General features: G+C 43.1%; 1 protein-coding gene across 1 annotated transcript in view; it reads right to left on the bottom strand.

Annotated features, from left to right (window-relative positions):
• Positions 1 to 1,699: 1,699 nt before the first annotated feature.
• The window catches only part of Ism1 (isthmin 1), a 78,469-nt gene continuing 64,533 nt past the window's right edge, over positions 1,700 to 15,635 (bottom strand). Inside the window, exons 4-6 of the mRNA XM_028883588.2 lie at positions 12,123 to 12,266; positions 8,885 to 8,974; positions 1,700 to 3,295 (exon numbers count right to left, since the gene is read on the bottom strand). Of these exons, the coding sequence (XP_028739421.1) occupies positions 2,778 to 3,295; positions 8,885 to 8,974; positions 12,123 to 12,266 (752 nt within the window). The 3' untranslated portion in view covers positions 1,700 to 2,777. The remainder of the gene's footprint in view (positions 3,296 to 8,884; positions 8,975 to 12,122; positions 12,267 to 15,635) is intronic.

The raw sequence follows: 15,635 nt of genomic DNA, 5'->3' as shown, positions 1-15,635 counted from the left end.
TATGGGAGTTTAGAGGGAGGAAAGGAAAGGGTGAAATGATATTATAATCTAAAAAAATAAAAGAAATAATTTTAAAAGTCAATTAAAATTACCAGAAGAAAAAGTCTCACTCATCTACTGGAACCTTCAGCTGCATTCCTTATCCCCAGAAGATTTTCTTCACAGCCTTGAACTTACTCTAGGAAACCCCTTAGGTCTTGCTGCAGAGCATTCTCATCCCTCCATGCTACTCAGCTGAATTTCTCATGTGCCGTATCTCTGGCCTTTGCTTGCATGTGTGCCCTGATAAGAAACTGATCAGCTCAAAGGTAATTCATTCTATTTCCAGACAATTCTCTCTTTAAAGATGTTTTCTTCTATATTACAAACAAAACCCTCTTTCTTTTTTTTTCAGGTTTGAAATCTGTTTTAATAGACATGAGACAACATATTTCCTTTCCCCTATAGTAGGAGAGAGTCCATTTCTAGAGTTCCAACCTTGCCACTTGTAATGGAGAGTTCTGACACAGCAGGAGTCAACCCAAGCCATGTACCTTCAAGTCTTGCAGCCTTTTGCTTTTTATGCACAAAAACCACGTTCTGGTTGTCACACTTCAGTTAGCAAGAAGCAGAACTTCTCTGCTCTGTGCCCACTGGGACAGTTCCATGCTATGTCATGAGGTGTTCTCTGAGTCTATTCAGAGGGCCTGATCCAGCTGGGGGCCCTTCAGCCTTTGGTTCATAGTTCATGTGTTTCCATTCATTTGGCTATTTTTTTTTAATAATTGAGTAAAACTGAAATTTATTATAAGCCACAGTCGTCCTAGGGACCTCCATGATATATATATAGCTTCTATGGTTCTATGGGTTGTGGTCTGATATATGGACTGTTGATTCTTTCTGCTGGTTCACTTGCTTAGCATTCCTTCAGATGAGAACAAGAACTTTTAAAAAGAGTTATTTATTTTTATGTGTTTGTGTGAATGTCTCCATAGATGTATGTGTACCATGCATGCCTGGTGTCCACAGAAGACAAGAGAAGGTGCCAGATCCCCTGGAAATGTTACAAATGGGTGTGAGCCACCATGTGGGTGCTAGGAAATGAATCCATGTCCTTTGCAAGAGCTGTAAGTGCTCTTAACTACTATTGAACCATATCTCCAGCCCCAAACAAGACTTATTATTCCATCACTAGATGCAGAACCTAAATATAAATAATCTGATGGATATTGCCTCAGTAAGTAATTCATTCTAAAGTTTAAAGAACTAATGGGAGCATAGAGCATACTTTTACCTGAGAACTTAAGTGTGTGATCAAGAATATCAAAATCACCAGGGATACAAGGAATATGGTTTATTCTTTCCGACCTTTGGTTTCTCTCAGCTGGCAAAAGAATAATTTGTATTGTGAGTTGATTCTGCATATTACTTGTATTTCTGTATTTTGTCTAGAGTAGCCTTGCCCATCTTAAATCTTTGCTCTAGCTTGGTTTTCTTAGTTCTTGGTGAGAAAGAAAATCATATGTGTGCCAATTATCTTGATCTAATTGGGGGATAGGGAGATACACTTGATGTCAATGATGCTATGACTTGCCCTAACCACCACAAGACCACCTGTGAGTATTTTATTCCCACCTGGGTTGAAGCTTTCTCCCCATGTAAGTCTTGCTTCCTTTGGAGTAGTTACAATATTTGTATCTTAAATTAAGGATGCACGTAACACATTTGATTATGATTTTATTATATATCTCTTTTCCTGGAGTTTTGCAGGTAAGGTTGCATAAGAGCCAACTTTTCATCTGCCCTCCCAGTTCTACCCCACAGAACTGGACCATCTTCTAACTGCACGATTCAAAATAGCCAATAACTCAATAAATACTTTACAAAAATAATGCAGTTTTTTTTCTCAAAACATAAAAAAATCAGGATTTCCCAGACTTCAGCTCTCACCACCCCCTTTAATATTTATTTGCTGGGAATATATTGGTGGAGAAAAGTTGTTATATTAGAATAAAATAGACTAAATGGGCCCATATTATTTTCCCACTTGCTTTGCTTTTTTCTTTTGGAAAGTGCCACTCCCGGCTTTCCGCCTGAAGCTCCTTCAGTCTTCTGAGCTTGTTAGGCAGAGCAGAAAGGCTGCTGCTGGGGCTCCTTAGTAGAACCACACTGGAGATTTATTTATTTTAAAGCCATTTAAAACCATGTCTTAGATTTGACTCTAAACATTCACTTACTACCCACCCCTTGCCTAGTCTAAGGACAAGAAAGTGTTGGAATCTGTGACTCCAGCAAACTCCCTATGACTCAAGAGCACCAGGTGTAAGGTGGCTGGTTTCTTGATGTGATGCATTTCCACGGCAAAATTCCTTTTCTCTCCATTCCCCCAAGTCCTTTCCTTTTTGAGCTCTCTCAGAAGTGATTAAATATTTTTTACAAGGACAACTCCAGAGAAAAGGTTAAGCTTAAGTCACATTCATATTAAATAAGTTATATATAAAAACTGCTTATAATGTTTACAACCTCAGTCTCTCTGCTCCTGTGCACTGGATGGAGGTGGGAATTGAATCACACCCACTATGGTTCCCAGGTTCCTCTTCCTGCCTACACAGCCACTAGGAGGACTTCCAATATGGTTTGTAGGCAATGGACATAGCAGTCCCCCCAGACCTGGTACATACCCCTAGTGTACTTAGAAAAATACTCATGTGGAATATACAAATATACAAAACCGTGGATTAAAAAACTGGGTGACAGTTGGCAGATCAGTGCATTTGTGCCTCCAAACCAGCAGTGCTTTAGTACTCCCTGGCCTCTTGGAACTGCTTAATGTAGTCCTCATCAGAAGGGCTCTCCGTGCACTTCTGTCCATTATTGGGAGGCCGGGCCTCATTATACCTGCTCCAGTCGCCCTTGCAGATGATCCAGGGCAGAACGTCCACTTTGTAGTGGAGCTCAGCAGAGAACTCGGTGCTGATGAGATTGGGCGTGCCTGCCCCTTTGCCCCTGGTGATGAGCTGCATGTTATCACCATAGCAACAGTGCTGGGCAGCCAGTGTGGTACTCTCCAGGGACAGCATAGAGCGGATGCAGTACCGGGCAGTAGGCTTGTAGATCTCCAGTTTCTCTTTGGGCCCACTAGCATCCTTCCATCGGAAGTCCTTGCGCTTGATGCGGTCAAAGATGTCGGCCGTGCTGTAAGCCACCTCAGTGGGGTAGGAACAAGGACAGCTGGGCAGGTCGTTGATCACCTTGTGCATGTATTTCTTTAAGAACTCACTTTTGCAGCTCATCCATCGCTCACAGCTGTCCATGTCTGCAAAAGACGGAAACACCCCACTAAGCACATGCTACGGTTGCTGGGAGGACGGCACTGAAGCCAGCAATGTCCTTCCTTAGCATTAGCTATCCGGCAGGTACCCATAACCACCACACATGGTGGCCATTCTCATCACCCCAGAACTTGGCGACTCAGTTTGGAAGACATCTTCCCAACTCCTTACTTTACAGTTTGAGGAATGTTCAAACACCAGACAGCAAAGAGTAAGTCACTGATTGAATGACTACCAAGATTCCCTCACCTGTGTTTAACTGTCACTGCATTTGACCCACCTTTTACATTTTTATGTAGAAACATGTTATTATCCCTAAATTGAAAGCATCTTTAAAAAAATGCCCAAACCAAACCAGATCTCAACAAAACCCCAATAAAACCCTCAAATACAAAACAAAAAGCAGAATATCATCACAGATAACCATAGCCTAATTATACATCCTAACACAATTAGCTAATTCAGAGAGCTGTACTGAATTTCCTAAATAAGTGGTAATGTGGTGGAAAGGTCTCAAAGGACCATTTGTCGAGTTGAATTTATTTATTTCTGTCACTCACTGAGTGGTTTAAAACATAATTCATCTCCCAGCTGCTGGACTTTAATTATCACTGTGTGAAATTCACAGGCTAAGATGTCTTAAAGGAGTGAGAGTGTAACTCAGAGCCCAGAGGTGATATGTTGGGTTTTTAAAGCATTAAGAAAAAGTTGATTTAGTTGCAAATACTTAAGAATTTATGGATTCCAATTATATGTTGGTTAACTACTCCTTTTATTTGGTTACAGTTTGGTGTTTTTTTTTTTTTTTTTCTCTTTTGGGTATGGTTTTATTTTGTTTTCTTGGTTTTGGGAGTTTTATTGTTATATTGGGTTTTTGTATTTTGAGGAAGAACTTGAAGTTGGGTGGGTAGGAAGGGGGAGATGATCTTGAAGGACTTGGGGGAAGTCGGAAGAATATGTTTGAAATATATTTAAATTTAAAGTTTGTTTTAAATAATTTATGGATTCCAATTCTAATTGTGCATTCCTGGCTTTAAGAACTGAAATTTGAACATACGCCATTCTTGTCTTGCCCCTGGGGAACAACTGGCCAGGGTATAGGTGTACAGTGACACACTACTTGGACAGGACAGGATGTTTCCAGCTCAGCCTGGCTCCTGCCTAATAACTCATAAGGCTTCTTGTGGTTTTTCAGTTGTTTGGGTCAGGACCATTGGATTCAGCATATGTCCTAGTGTGCTTTCTGTCAGACTGAGGCCGAGATGCCAGTAGAAACAGACACTGGGGAAATGATAGCCAAAAGGGGAGATTGGAGCGGGGCAGAGTCTCACTGTAACCTAGGAACTTAGAAAACCCTTCTTAGGATTCCCATTCAATGACAACGTCATACTTTACTTAAAAACTTTATTATCCCAGATCAGGAGTGAGCATATAAACCTGTAATTCCAGCTAATCTAGAGGCTGAGGCAGGAGAATCACAAGTTCAAGGCCTGCTTGGTCTACAGAATAAGTTTAAGGTAAATCTGGCATAGAGAATAAGTCCAAGCTTAGCCTGATACACAGAAGGACTTCAGGGTCAGCCTGGGCAACTTAGTGAGAGCTTATCTCAAAATAACAAGTAAAAGAGGGCTAAGGCAAATGAGTAGGCCCAGTGGCAGCAATTCAAAGAACTTTGTCCTGGAAAGCAGCAATATTGAGAATCTCTGTCCCCATTCCATCTCTACTGCTAAGGAGCCCTTTTCACATTGGACTTAGATGAGACTCATAAATGCCCCATCTCCATTTCTGGTTGAGAAGTTCAGTCTGAGCTACCTTCCTTCCTTTGTTTATGATTAGTTGACCTACTTGCCCACACTGACTGATCAGAACAGAATGCATCTTAAGCAAATGTTACTGAACCTCTCTCCTTTCTTTAAGCCCCTGGACTTGGGCCCTCACTCTGCTGAAGTGACATACAGCTTTTCCGTCAGGGTCCCTTCTGAATGCAGGTTGGCTGGTTCCAGGATAAAACACCCTTTGATCTGCTGCACCACCTTGCCACACTTCCATCCCATTTCCCACTGTTACAGTTTGAATCTTACATGTCCATCAATAGCTCAGAGATGATGGCTTGGTCTCCAGCATGTGGTACTACTGAGAGATAGTGGAACTTAGAGGAGTTAACAGTGTGTGCCACTGAAAGGCATCTTGGGATGCCAGGACTTTCATTCTCGCTTCTTTTCCTTCCTGGTTTCCATGAGGTAAACAGCATCCCTCCATCACCTGCTTACCGTGATGTTCTGCTTTGCCACAGGTCCAAAGCCAACAGGCCAAATACTATGCACTGAAACTAGAGGCCAAAGCAAATCTTCCTTCCTTTGAAGTTGTTTTCTCTTTCAAGTCCTTTTTTTTCACAGTGACAGGAAGCTGTCTGATGAACACACCACTGGTTCTTTCTGGATTTATTTATTTCTCCGTAAGAGAAAACCCTGTTTACCTAAACCTAGACATTCTTCCATTGCTGTTTTTGAGACAGTCACATTGTATGTCCCAGGCTGGCCTGGAACTCACTTCAGCCTCTGAATGCTGGGATTACAGGCATGTACCACAATAATTGGCTCTCTTGTCTAAAAGCAAAACAAAGCAAACAAACAAACAGAGCCCAAACATTTCAGAACTGAACTGAAATGTTATTTCTAGTAGGTACAGTCAGGAACAGTTTTGGGTGCTTGTGCCATCATGCTGATTGTGAGCCATGGTAGGGCTGGTGGTGGCCAGACTTCCTCTTCAGAGCTCCTCCAAGAGAGCCTGCTCTGCTCACTTTGCTGACTGCCTCCCATCATCTGCCTCCTACTTGCCTTGGAGGTCAATGACCAAGCACGGAGGAAGCAGTGCTGTCTGGCTCCTCCCTGGTGCCCTCAGTTTGGCAATCCCTGTTGGACGGGGCTCTGAGTTGTCGGTTTCCTTCCTTCCTGGTCCTCCTTTTCTGCTTCCTTAGGTGTCATACTGTCACCTCGTATGCTCACCCCCATCTGGCATGTGCTGCTTGCAGAACCCCAGTTGGCACAAGCTTCAGTGGCAGAGGTAGCAGGAGGCAGGGGAGGGCCGTCCGCTAAGCGTTAATTGTGAAAAACAAACTTGACCAATAATAATACCTGATGGGAGACTGGAGAGATAGCTTAATATGCCTGCTGCTAAGCATGATGACCCAAGTTCAGATCCCCAGCACCAATTAAAAATCAGACCATGGCTGTAACCCCAACACTGGATGGGGAGTAGTAGAGACATGTGGGCCATAGGGGATCTCAGGCTAGCTAGTCTAGTAGAAATAATGAGCTCCCAATTCAGTGAGAGACCTAGTCTCAAAAAGTTAAGACAGAGAGCATCTGATGTTGACCTTTGGCTTCCACGTGTCCTGATCCATGTAGACCATATCAATAGGCTTTTCACCTCTGACTTCTATTCGGATTGTCCAGTGGGAAGCCCATCTGTGGACCACACAGAGGGAAGAGAGTAAAGCTAGAATGAGTCACTGGTTCCTTTCTCACTATGCATTGTCTGCATCTTTTGGAGAGCTGAGACTGTGGTCAGGTGGCTCTCCCTAGGAGCTGTGCTTGCTGCTCCTACCCTGGTCCCATCAGATCAAGAAGGGTAAGGGCTCTCCAAGGTTGCCAGTCATGGGGTCCCCTTCTTGGTTTATATCAACTCTGCTCAGTTTTACAAATAAATGATCCTTCACTAAATGCTTGCCAATTACCTACACTGAATGTACTCAATCCATTTTTGCCTGGACTCTGGCTGAAATAGGTCTGCTCAGTTCTGGTATTCTTAGCCTTGCACTGATGTGGCCTTATACCTCACCCTGCACAAAAAGGCAGAAAGTACTTGCCTGTGAAATGTGACATGAGGAGACATGAGAAGTTCTCTGCCCCTCAAAGATCACGTCTTCTGTTCTTCACTTGATGTAAAACTCACATCTTTAAAGTCAGTTTAAAAAATAAATCCAATGAACTGTGTTTGCAGAAGGCTCTCGTTAAATAAATATAATTTCATTGTGTATGTGAGGTGGAGGCCCTACTAACTCAGAATTTCTAAACTGTCCTGAGTTTGGCTTACAGACATGTTGGAATGGATTTGTTTTTTTTTAAAAACATGTTAACAAGCATTGTAAAAATTAAGGTATATTTTAGCTAAACCAGATCTGGGATTTGTCTTGGAAAATCAGCCTACCTGATTTTTCCAGTCTGGAGAGATACAGCAGACTCGAGTTCATGAAAGAATTTTCAGGGCTAAAAAAAGTGGGACAGGAGGGATCTGACTCTTTTTTAACACAGTGGTAATGGCTTGATATTAACCTTACACAAGGCCGTATGAGGCATGGCTGCCCCCATCTTTTAGAAAAAACATTATTAGTTCTTTGATAATTTTGTACAGTATGTTTAGCTTTCCAGAGCTATCTGGCTTCCTAACTGTCCAATCCCCTCTTCCTCTCATCAAGACCAGTTTGTGTCGTCCAAACATTCTTGGCCATGTTGTCTTCAACTGGAGCATGCTCAACTGCCTAGAGGCCACACTCTTAGAGAGAGCTGACTGTCCCTCTCCCAGCAGCTTCCTGCTGTCAATACCTCCTCAGCTGGGGTGCTGATGGTGGGATGAGGCACCATCACTGCCTGATGTGGTGAGGGACTGTCGATGCCCTACCCACTATTGCTCGCTGATGATGATGCTGTAGTTGTTCGTTATTCCTTTTTATCAGAGTGCTGACACCCTTCTTTTCAGTATTTCTGTTTTCTAGACTATTCTACGCAGATCCTTGACTGTCTCCTGTAGTTCTCTGAGAAAGAGAAAAATTAAATCTCTTAATAGTTGGGCTAGGAAACTCAAAGAGACTTAGGCCTGCTCAATTTTGTCTGAGGAGATACTGCAACCTTAAGTTTACGAAAGAATGTTCGGGAATAAAACAAGTGGGGCAGAAGGAATCTGACTCTTGTATGACACAGAATGGTATGGTATCCAGAAGTAAATGAAGCTGTGTTGAAATGCAAGCTTGCACCCGAGTGTGTGCTTTCTGTTGTGTTCACTTAGGCTGCTGCTTCTGAGCCGGCCCTTTCTAGTAAAGGAGTGAGAAGCACAGAAAAATTTTCTGAAGTTCCCCCCACCAATGGAAAATTCTTGCAAAGGAGGGAAGTATATAATGTTGAGAAAACTTCCTCCCCTCTTCCTTCCATTTGCTGGAGACTTCTTTTCCTGGATTCTGGGTGAGGACAGAGCTCATAGGGTGGTGGGCTTACTTCGTGCTAGGGGGAGGGTACACTCAATCCATTTCTCACCTAAGAGGCTCTGCAGGTTGCTCACCATGGTGCCCTATGGCTCAGTCTATTCTAGTGTAGGAGGGAAGGCTTGCTTTTCCTTGCCTGAGGTTACTCTTTCTTGCCTGGAGTCTAGTCAGTGAGCAGGAAATCTCCTGGGAGCGTTGGACACTCAAAGGGAAAAATGAAACATTTTCATAGGTCCAAGGATGGCACTGCAAAAGCAAAATGAATCTCCAAAGCACTGAACCAATATTTGGATTTAAAAAAGGGAAAAACTCTTACCAACTTCAAACAACTTGGTGGCATTAAACTCCTCGCTTCCCGTAAGCAGACTCACTTCGGTGGCTGCTGTCCTGAAAGTGTCTTCAATTCCTAAACACAGACAAGAGCTCATTTTCCCCTAGTTTTATGGAAAAATTCACCCCCACCCCCTCAAATACAAAACAAATATACCTGAACAAAGCCTTTTTGTACTCATTACTACTCGTGGGTAGAAACTTGCCAACAGAGGAAACAGTAAAAGCAGGTAGCAGTGCATAAAACATATTAAAACTCCAGATACTAGTCACAGTGTAAAATCAGATCCAAATGTGCCTGCAGTGAGTCCATGGGCTTACCCATCTGTCTGCGAGATGAGGGGTGGGTGGTGGTGGGGTACTTGTCAGCGTGCCTGTCTGGTGAGTGACAAACTAAATCAGAGGCAGCAGTGTGCTCGAGACCTTCTTTTTAATGGCTGGCTGCCTGATTTTAAATCATTACTAGCTGTGTGGACCTGGGCAGGACACTTCATCTTTGTGTGCCTAGTTTTAATTTCTCTAAAGTCAGGAGAACTAAGTAGCACCTCTCCCCTGCGGAGTTGGTTGAGTTATAGGAGTGAAATTCGGGAGAGAGAAGCTCCTGGTTCCTGCTTCATTGGTTGTCTAAGTCTACTCCTATTGATTCTCCTGGAAGGGTGCACAGAGAATCCTTACTCACTCTAAGGAACTGTACCCGTTTGCTTCAAACCTTTCAGCTCCCTCAAATCTCCCCTCAGAATTACCACACCCAACTCAGATTCAGCAAGCTAAATAATGAGAAAGAGCAAAGAGTGGAGGCTGGTAGTTTTTTGGGGAACCCTAGCTTCACTGTTGAGCCTGACTGTATGTCCTTTAAGAGGTCACTCTGATTTTGTTAGGTCCTTCAAGCAAGGGTTGGCCTAGGGACATAGTTGTAAGAAATATTTATTTATTTTTATTTGTGTGTATGCGTGTATGTGTATGCTATGTGTGTTCAGGTGCCCGAGAAGGCCAGAAGAGGCCATCAGATTCCTGGGACTGGAGTTTCAGGTGGTTCTGAACTGTCTGACATAGGTACTGGGAACTGAAGGAGCAGCAAGTGCTTTTAGTCACCAAGCCATATCTCCAGCCCTCAAGGGGACATACTTTTACAGAATTATCATTACCAAGCCTACAAAACTTTGTTTATTCCATAGCTAATTCCAGTAAAGCAGAGATTCAACAAAACAAATAAGGAAGGAGACCCTGCTAAAAGTAATCATGTATATCCAAATGAACCCTTGGAGCTGGAACCTCCTAAAGCAGAAAGGCTGGAAAGACCGAAGCAGGCAAGGACAGCTGAGAAGAAAATGCATGCACAGGGATGCCAGCTGCAGTGATCTCAGTGGTCCTGGTACCCAAAAAGGAAATGTGAAATGGCAGCAGGGAAGAACCTACCAGCTTGGCTCTGTATGCTCACTCTGAAAAGAACACAGGCATGCCCCTACAACTCAAAATAAAATTGTGTCCATGTGTGGCTGAGCCAGAGACCTTCCTTCATGGTGAAGGAGAAAGAGTGTAACAGTAAAGGTCATGGCCTCTCGAGTCAGGGAGCATGGATTCCAATTCCATTATTATCATTTGTTGCTGATTTGGGGCCTCAGTTTCAATGCCAAACAAATACAATAATAAAATTCTGTTCCATGAGGCAGTTTTGAGTATTAAGTGAAATAACACACCTAGAAGTCACGGAAGTTTGAATGATACTGAATTACTCAGAACACTCTCATTCTCTTTACTGCCGTCTTTTTCATCAACTCCTTAATCTTTACCTTTCTCTCCACCCCTCTCTTCTCTTCTCCTCCCCACTTTTCCTTCCTCTCTCCTCTTCCTTTGATTGCTGCTCCCCCTTCCTTCCTCTCCCTTTTGCATGGTGCTAAGGGATCTAAGCCAGGACCTCCTATATGGCTAGACAAGCACTGTCTCTCTCTCCCCCCAGACCATCTTCCTCTTCTTCATCTTAATACCTTTTTTAACTTTTCTATTTTTCTTGATAGTCTTCTTCTTTTCTTCTTCACATTCTTCCTGAATGTTGCTTCCTCCTACTTATGTTATTATTGACTCCTTTTGTTCCTCCCCATCCCAAACCCACTGGCCAGACTTCCACCTCAGCTCATTGCAAGGTGCACAGGGAAGATTAGAAGAGGTAAATGTCTGTAGGGCTGGCATGCAGCCGGAGCCACCACTTCTTACATTTCAACCCCATTTTCTTTGCATGCCCTCTGCCAGCATGCACCTCATTCCGGTCGCCCCCCCCCCCACTTCTTCAGAAATCCCTTTGTGCTTCCACTTTTGTTTGGGTCCAAATGTTCCTGGTTTGAGAATAGCATGTCTAGGAGTAGAAAAAGGAAGTCTGAGGTATGGGGATCAGATTTCCGGTCTCAGAAATTTCCTTTAGATGAAGCCATTTGGAATGTGTGGTTTTATGATAGGGCCGAAGATATTATTGTAGGCTGGTATTCTGCCTGGCAATGGGAACACAGTAAAACTATAGGCCAGGGGGTGATAAGCTTCATGTCAAGGACCAGGAGGCACATAGTTCAGGCTTTATGGGCCACTCCTGGTCTTGGTTGCCTCTGTTTCTCCTGTTTGATCCCTTTAACAATGAAGGTCCCTACATAAATAGGCCATAGGCTAGATTTTGACAAACCACTATAACTTTGACAACCATAGTTATAATTATTGTTTATTTCCAACATGACTCCTCATCAAGTTAGCAACTGATTTAATTTTCAAGGCACTGATACTACAGTATAAGATCACAATTAAATGCTAAGTTGCACCAGTTTGTTTCTTGGGAAGCCTTGGGCAACTCTCAGGTGTTACTGACAGGGCTAACTCCATGGTTTTCCTGAGAATGAGAATCCACTCATGCTGAGTGCCTTATCAGACATAAATATCTGTTTTCAAATGAGTTTTTCAAATCATTGACACTCTCACATCAAGGTCCCAAACTGATCAGAGTCCCTCCTTCAAGTTAAATAAGTACAATATGGCACTGCCCCTTAGGCCACAGCCTCTGCAATTTTGCTTAAGACTTAGGAAATCCATGTTTTCATCCACCAAGTCTATCAGCTATCCCTAGTTGTCCCATTCTGGTCAAAAGATTTCTGAGGAAAATGTTTATCTTTTAAATATTTCTTCAAGTTTTAAAATATAAACTTAAAACCTTTCCCTAGAACTTGGAATCAAAGCCCCACAATTACCTGGGCAGTTTGGACGGTCACAGGTCCTCGATTCTGTTGCAATGCATGCATAGCCACAAGAACGTGTCCGTTTCTGGTTGCCATTTCCACAGGTGACGCTGCAGACAGACCAGAGACTCCAGTCACCCTCACCGTCTGTGGAATCTGGAAGGGAGCCAGGGAGATGGTCATCATCCCCACCTAAAGAGTTCCCAAGTCTCCTGTTCAAGTTGCCTGTTGGCCGTGTATTCTTCCACTTACATCATGCTCACTCTTGAAGGAATTGGTTGAAGCCTGAGCTCAAAGGCTTACAGCTGTAGGTTCATGTTAGCGCTCAGCTTTGTGAAGATGGAAAGGTTTGCAATGCTGTGTTGATTTGTACATGACTAGGACCTAACCCTTGGGGCAAACCTTTCCTCCTTGTGGGAGGATAGGGGAGGAAGATGAATAAGAAGGGAGATAGAAATGGAGGGTGCAGAGGGAGGGGACAGAGGAAGGGAGAGGAAGAGGAATGCAGGGGGAAGGAAGAGAGAGAGAGAGAGGGAGGGAGGAAAACAGGGAGAGAGAAAAAGAAGAGGAGGAGAGAAAGGAGAAAAGAGAAGAGAATTCTATAGAATCTGGTCTTGCCTTGACCTTATAGTCCCCATTGACTTCCAGTTTAGTTTAGTCTGATAAATCCAATCACCATGAAAGAAGTTCAGGTCAAACAAATTCAAGAATGATGAGATGCCTCAAAAAAAAAAAAAAAAAAAGAAAGAAAAGAGTCACATGAAGGACTAGAAAACATTTGACATAGGAAGGGAGGCTCCCAATACTGCTGTTTAGAAACTGAATGTAGCTGAAGTCATCGAGAGCAGAACTTCCCAGTGGTCTGGACTTCCTGAGCCACTAAATCATGAGACATGACTGATATTATTTTTTCAGGTGCTGAGTATAGGATGGTTTGTCACACAGTAGCAAATAACCAATGTGTTCATTGTAAATATAGAAATATCCTTTGAAGTCATTATTTAACATCTGGCCAATGAATATTAGTTGATCTTGCACTGTATGTCAAGGATAATTCTAGGTATGTGGAATATAGTATTAAGGATAGTTTTCCTCACCCTGGTGTAATGAACAATGAATACAAAATAGTAGATTATATAGTATGTTAGAAGTTATGAATGACATGGGAAAAGAAAAAGTAGACTATGGTGATATTTTATTTGTGCTGAAATGTGATTTTATTTGTATGTTAATAAATAAAGTTGCCTGGGGTTCAGAGCTAATAGCAAGCCATAGCAAAAGTCTGGCAGTGGTAGCACACACCCTTAATCCTGATCACATGACAGGCAGATCTCTGTGTGTTCAAGGACACAGCCAGCATGGAGATACATGCCTTTAATCTCAATACCAACCATAGAAGACCTGGAGGTCTGTATAAACAGGCAGTGACAAGGAGGTCATGTGGCTGGGTTCACAACCAATGAGAAGGCAGAGCAGAAAGTCCATAAAATGACAGATACACAGGAAGTAGGTCTCTTTCTGAGGGGAAGGATGGCAGCGACAGTGAGGGGTAAGAAGGCGGTCTTGGTCTTAGCTCTTAGCTACTGCTCTGACCTCTTGGGCTTTTAACTCTGCATTTGGCCCTATGTTTCTTATTTAATAAGACCGTTACATCTACAGCAAACCACACTAGGAGGTGTTGGAGAGGGGTGGGGATGTGGGTACATTATCAAGACTGACTTTCTCTTATCAGAAGTAAATATTAACAAAAGTCTTAGAGTGTCTGGGGGTCTTGTCCAGGGTTATCAGGTTAACAGAAAGGAAAGCTTGGGCTGTAGCATCAAGCCCTGGATCTCTAAAGCATGACTTTCCTCCAGTAACACCACCCCATAATAATTTCTCCTGGCTTATGCACAGCTTCCAATAGCCTTGGGGCCTCTGTGAGTGCTAAGCATGGGGCTGCAGTTATGTGCCTTGAAGGGATGGGATACCCTTCATTCAGAATAGGTTGTGGTGGTTACTATTACATAGACCCAGCAAGAATGTTCTGCACACGTTTCCACTTGAATCTTGGGTCCTGTGCCAGCCGCCAGGGCTGTTGTTTACACAGTCCTCTCTGAAGGCACCCTGGGATATCACAGGGCTGCTGAGCTTTCTCAGCCTACTATTCAGAAGTTGTGTGTGTGTGTGTGTGTGTGTGTGTGTGTGTGTGTGTGTGTGTGTACACAAGACACTGTGATGGCCTCTTCCCTAACTGAAGGTGAAGCTTCTCATGGCATAACTGCCTTCGGAAGCATCGTCCACCTCTATTTCCTTCCATCACAATCATTTTTTTCAAACTTTGATTTCTTCTAAGAAACAGTTTCCCAACCACGTAGCCAAGCAGATGTCTGAAGCTTCCATTTTACATTAGGGAAATGAACATCATTTTCCAGTATGAACCTCTCTACTATCTCCTCTGGGGCATATATCCAGTAGGGCTGGAGGAACAAGTTGCTTCCAAAGGGAGAAGAGTCTGACACAGAATAGTCACTGCTTTCTCTCAGAACTTTGAAGACATGCCTGGAACAATTGCATGCTCGTCAATGATGCCATCTATATGCAGTGGATTATATTACATGTGCACACACTGCATTTTTACCATGCACACAGAAACTGGGCCAGATTTTGTTAAAGGGAGAAGCAAGAGGCACAAGTAAAGATTCTCATATTTTTGCACTATAAAAAGAGAGAGGACAAGTTTGAAAAACAAACATTATGTCATGTAGATGAGAGCCATGTCACTTGTGGAGTGAATAGCAGCATCCGATAAAATCCAGTGAGGCCAACTGTTGTACTTCTGGACTTTATAAAAGCAAAGGGGCCTCTGCTATCCAGAAATCTCATGCAGCCTTTCCTTTTCATTTCATTAAGTGCACCAACACATGTGGGGCAATGTCCCTCAACTCAAGGGCTTAGCTCACTTTGAGGCCTATATTTGAATCTATGCATGAGCTAGACTTCTCGCTTTGGTTTTCTGGCTCTAAATGACTATATTAGTTTCCTTTGTTGCTAAAACATTGACCAAAATCAACTTAGGAGAGGAAATGGTGTATTCCATCTTATGGCTTATAGTTTGTAATCCATCACCAAAGGAAGTCAGGCCAGGAGCTCAAGGCAGGAACCTGGAGGCAAGAACTGAAGCAGAGACCAGGAGGAGCATTGCCTACTGGCTTGCTCCCCATAGCTCACTCAGCCTGCTTTCTTAATCAATCCAGGACCACCTGCTTACAATGAGCCTCCCCACATCAATCATTAATCAGGAAACACCCTCACAGACATGCCTACAGGGCAGTCTGATGGAGGCAAGTCCAAGTTAACTCTAGTTTGTGTCAGTTTGACAAAACCTACATAGCATAAGGACTAACTGCTAATGGTGTATCAGAGTGTATGAGAAATGATGCTCATAAGTTCTTTTTCCACATTCACTTCCTTGGCTACACCTTATTTTATGCTGGTTCTGAACTATGTGATTTGCTTCAATCAATGGGATGATGGCAAATAGGA

Source organism: Peromyscus leucopus, chromosome 4 (assembly GCF_004664715.2).
Source record: "Peromyscus leucopus breed LL Stock chromosome 4, UCI_PerLeu_2.1, whole genome shotgun sequence".
In the NCBI taxonomy this organism is placed as follows: domain Eukaryota; kingdom Metazoa; phylum Chordata; class Mammalia; order Rodentia; family Cricetidae; genus Peromyscus; species Peromyscus leucopus.
Note: the sequence above shows the minus strand (reverse complement) of the source record. Positions and strands in the feature narration are given on the sequence as shown.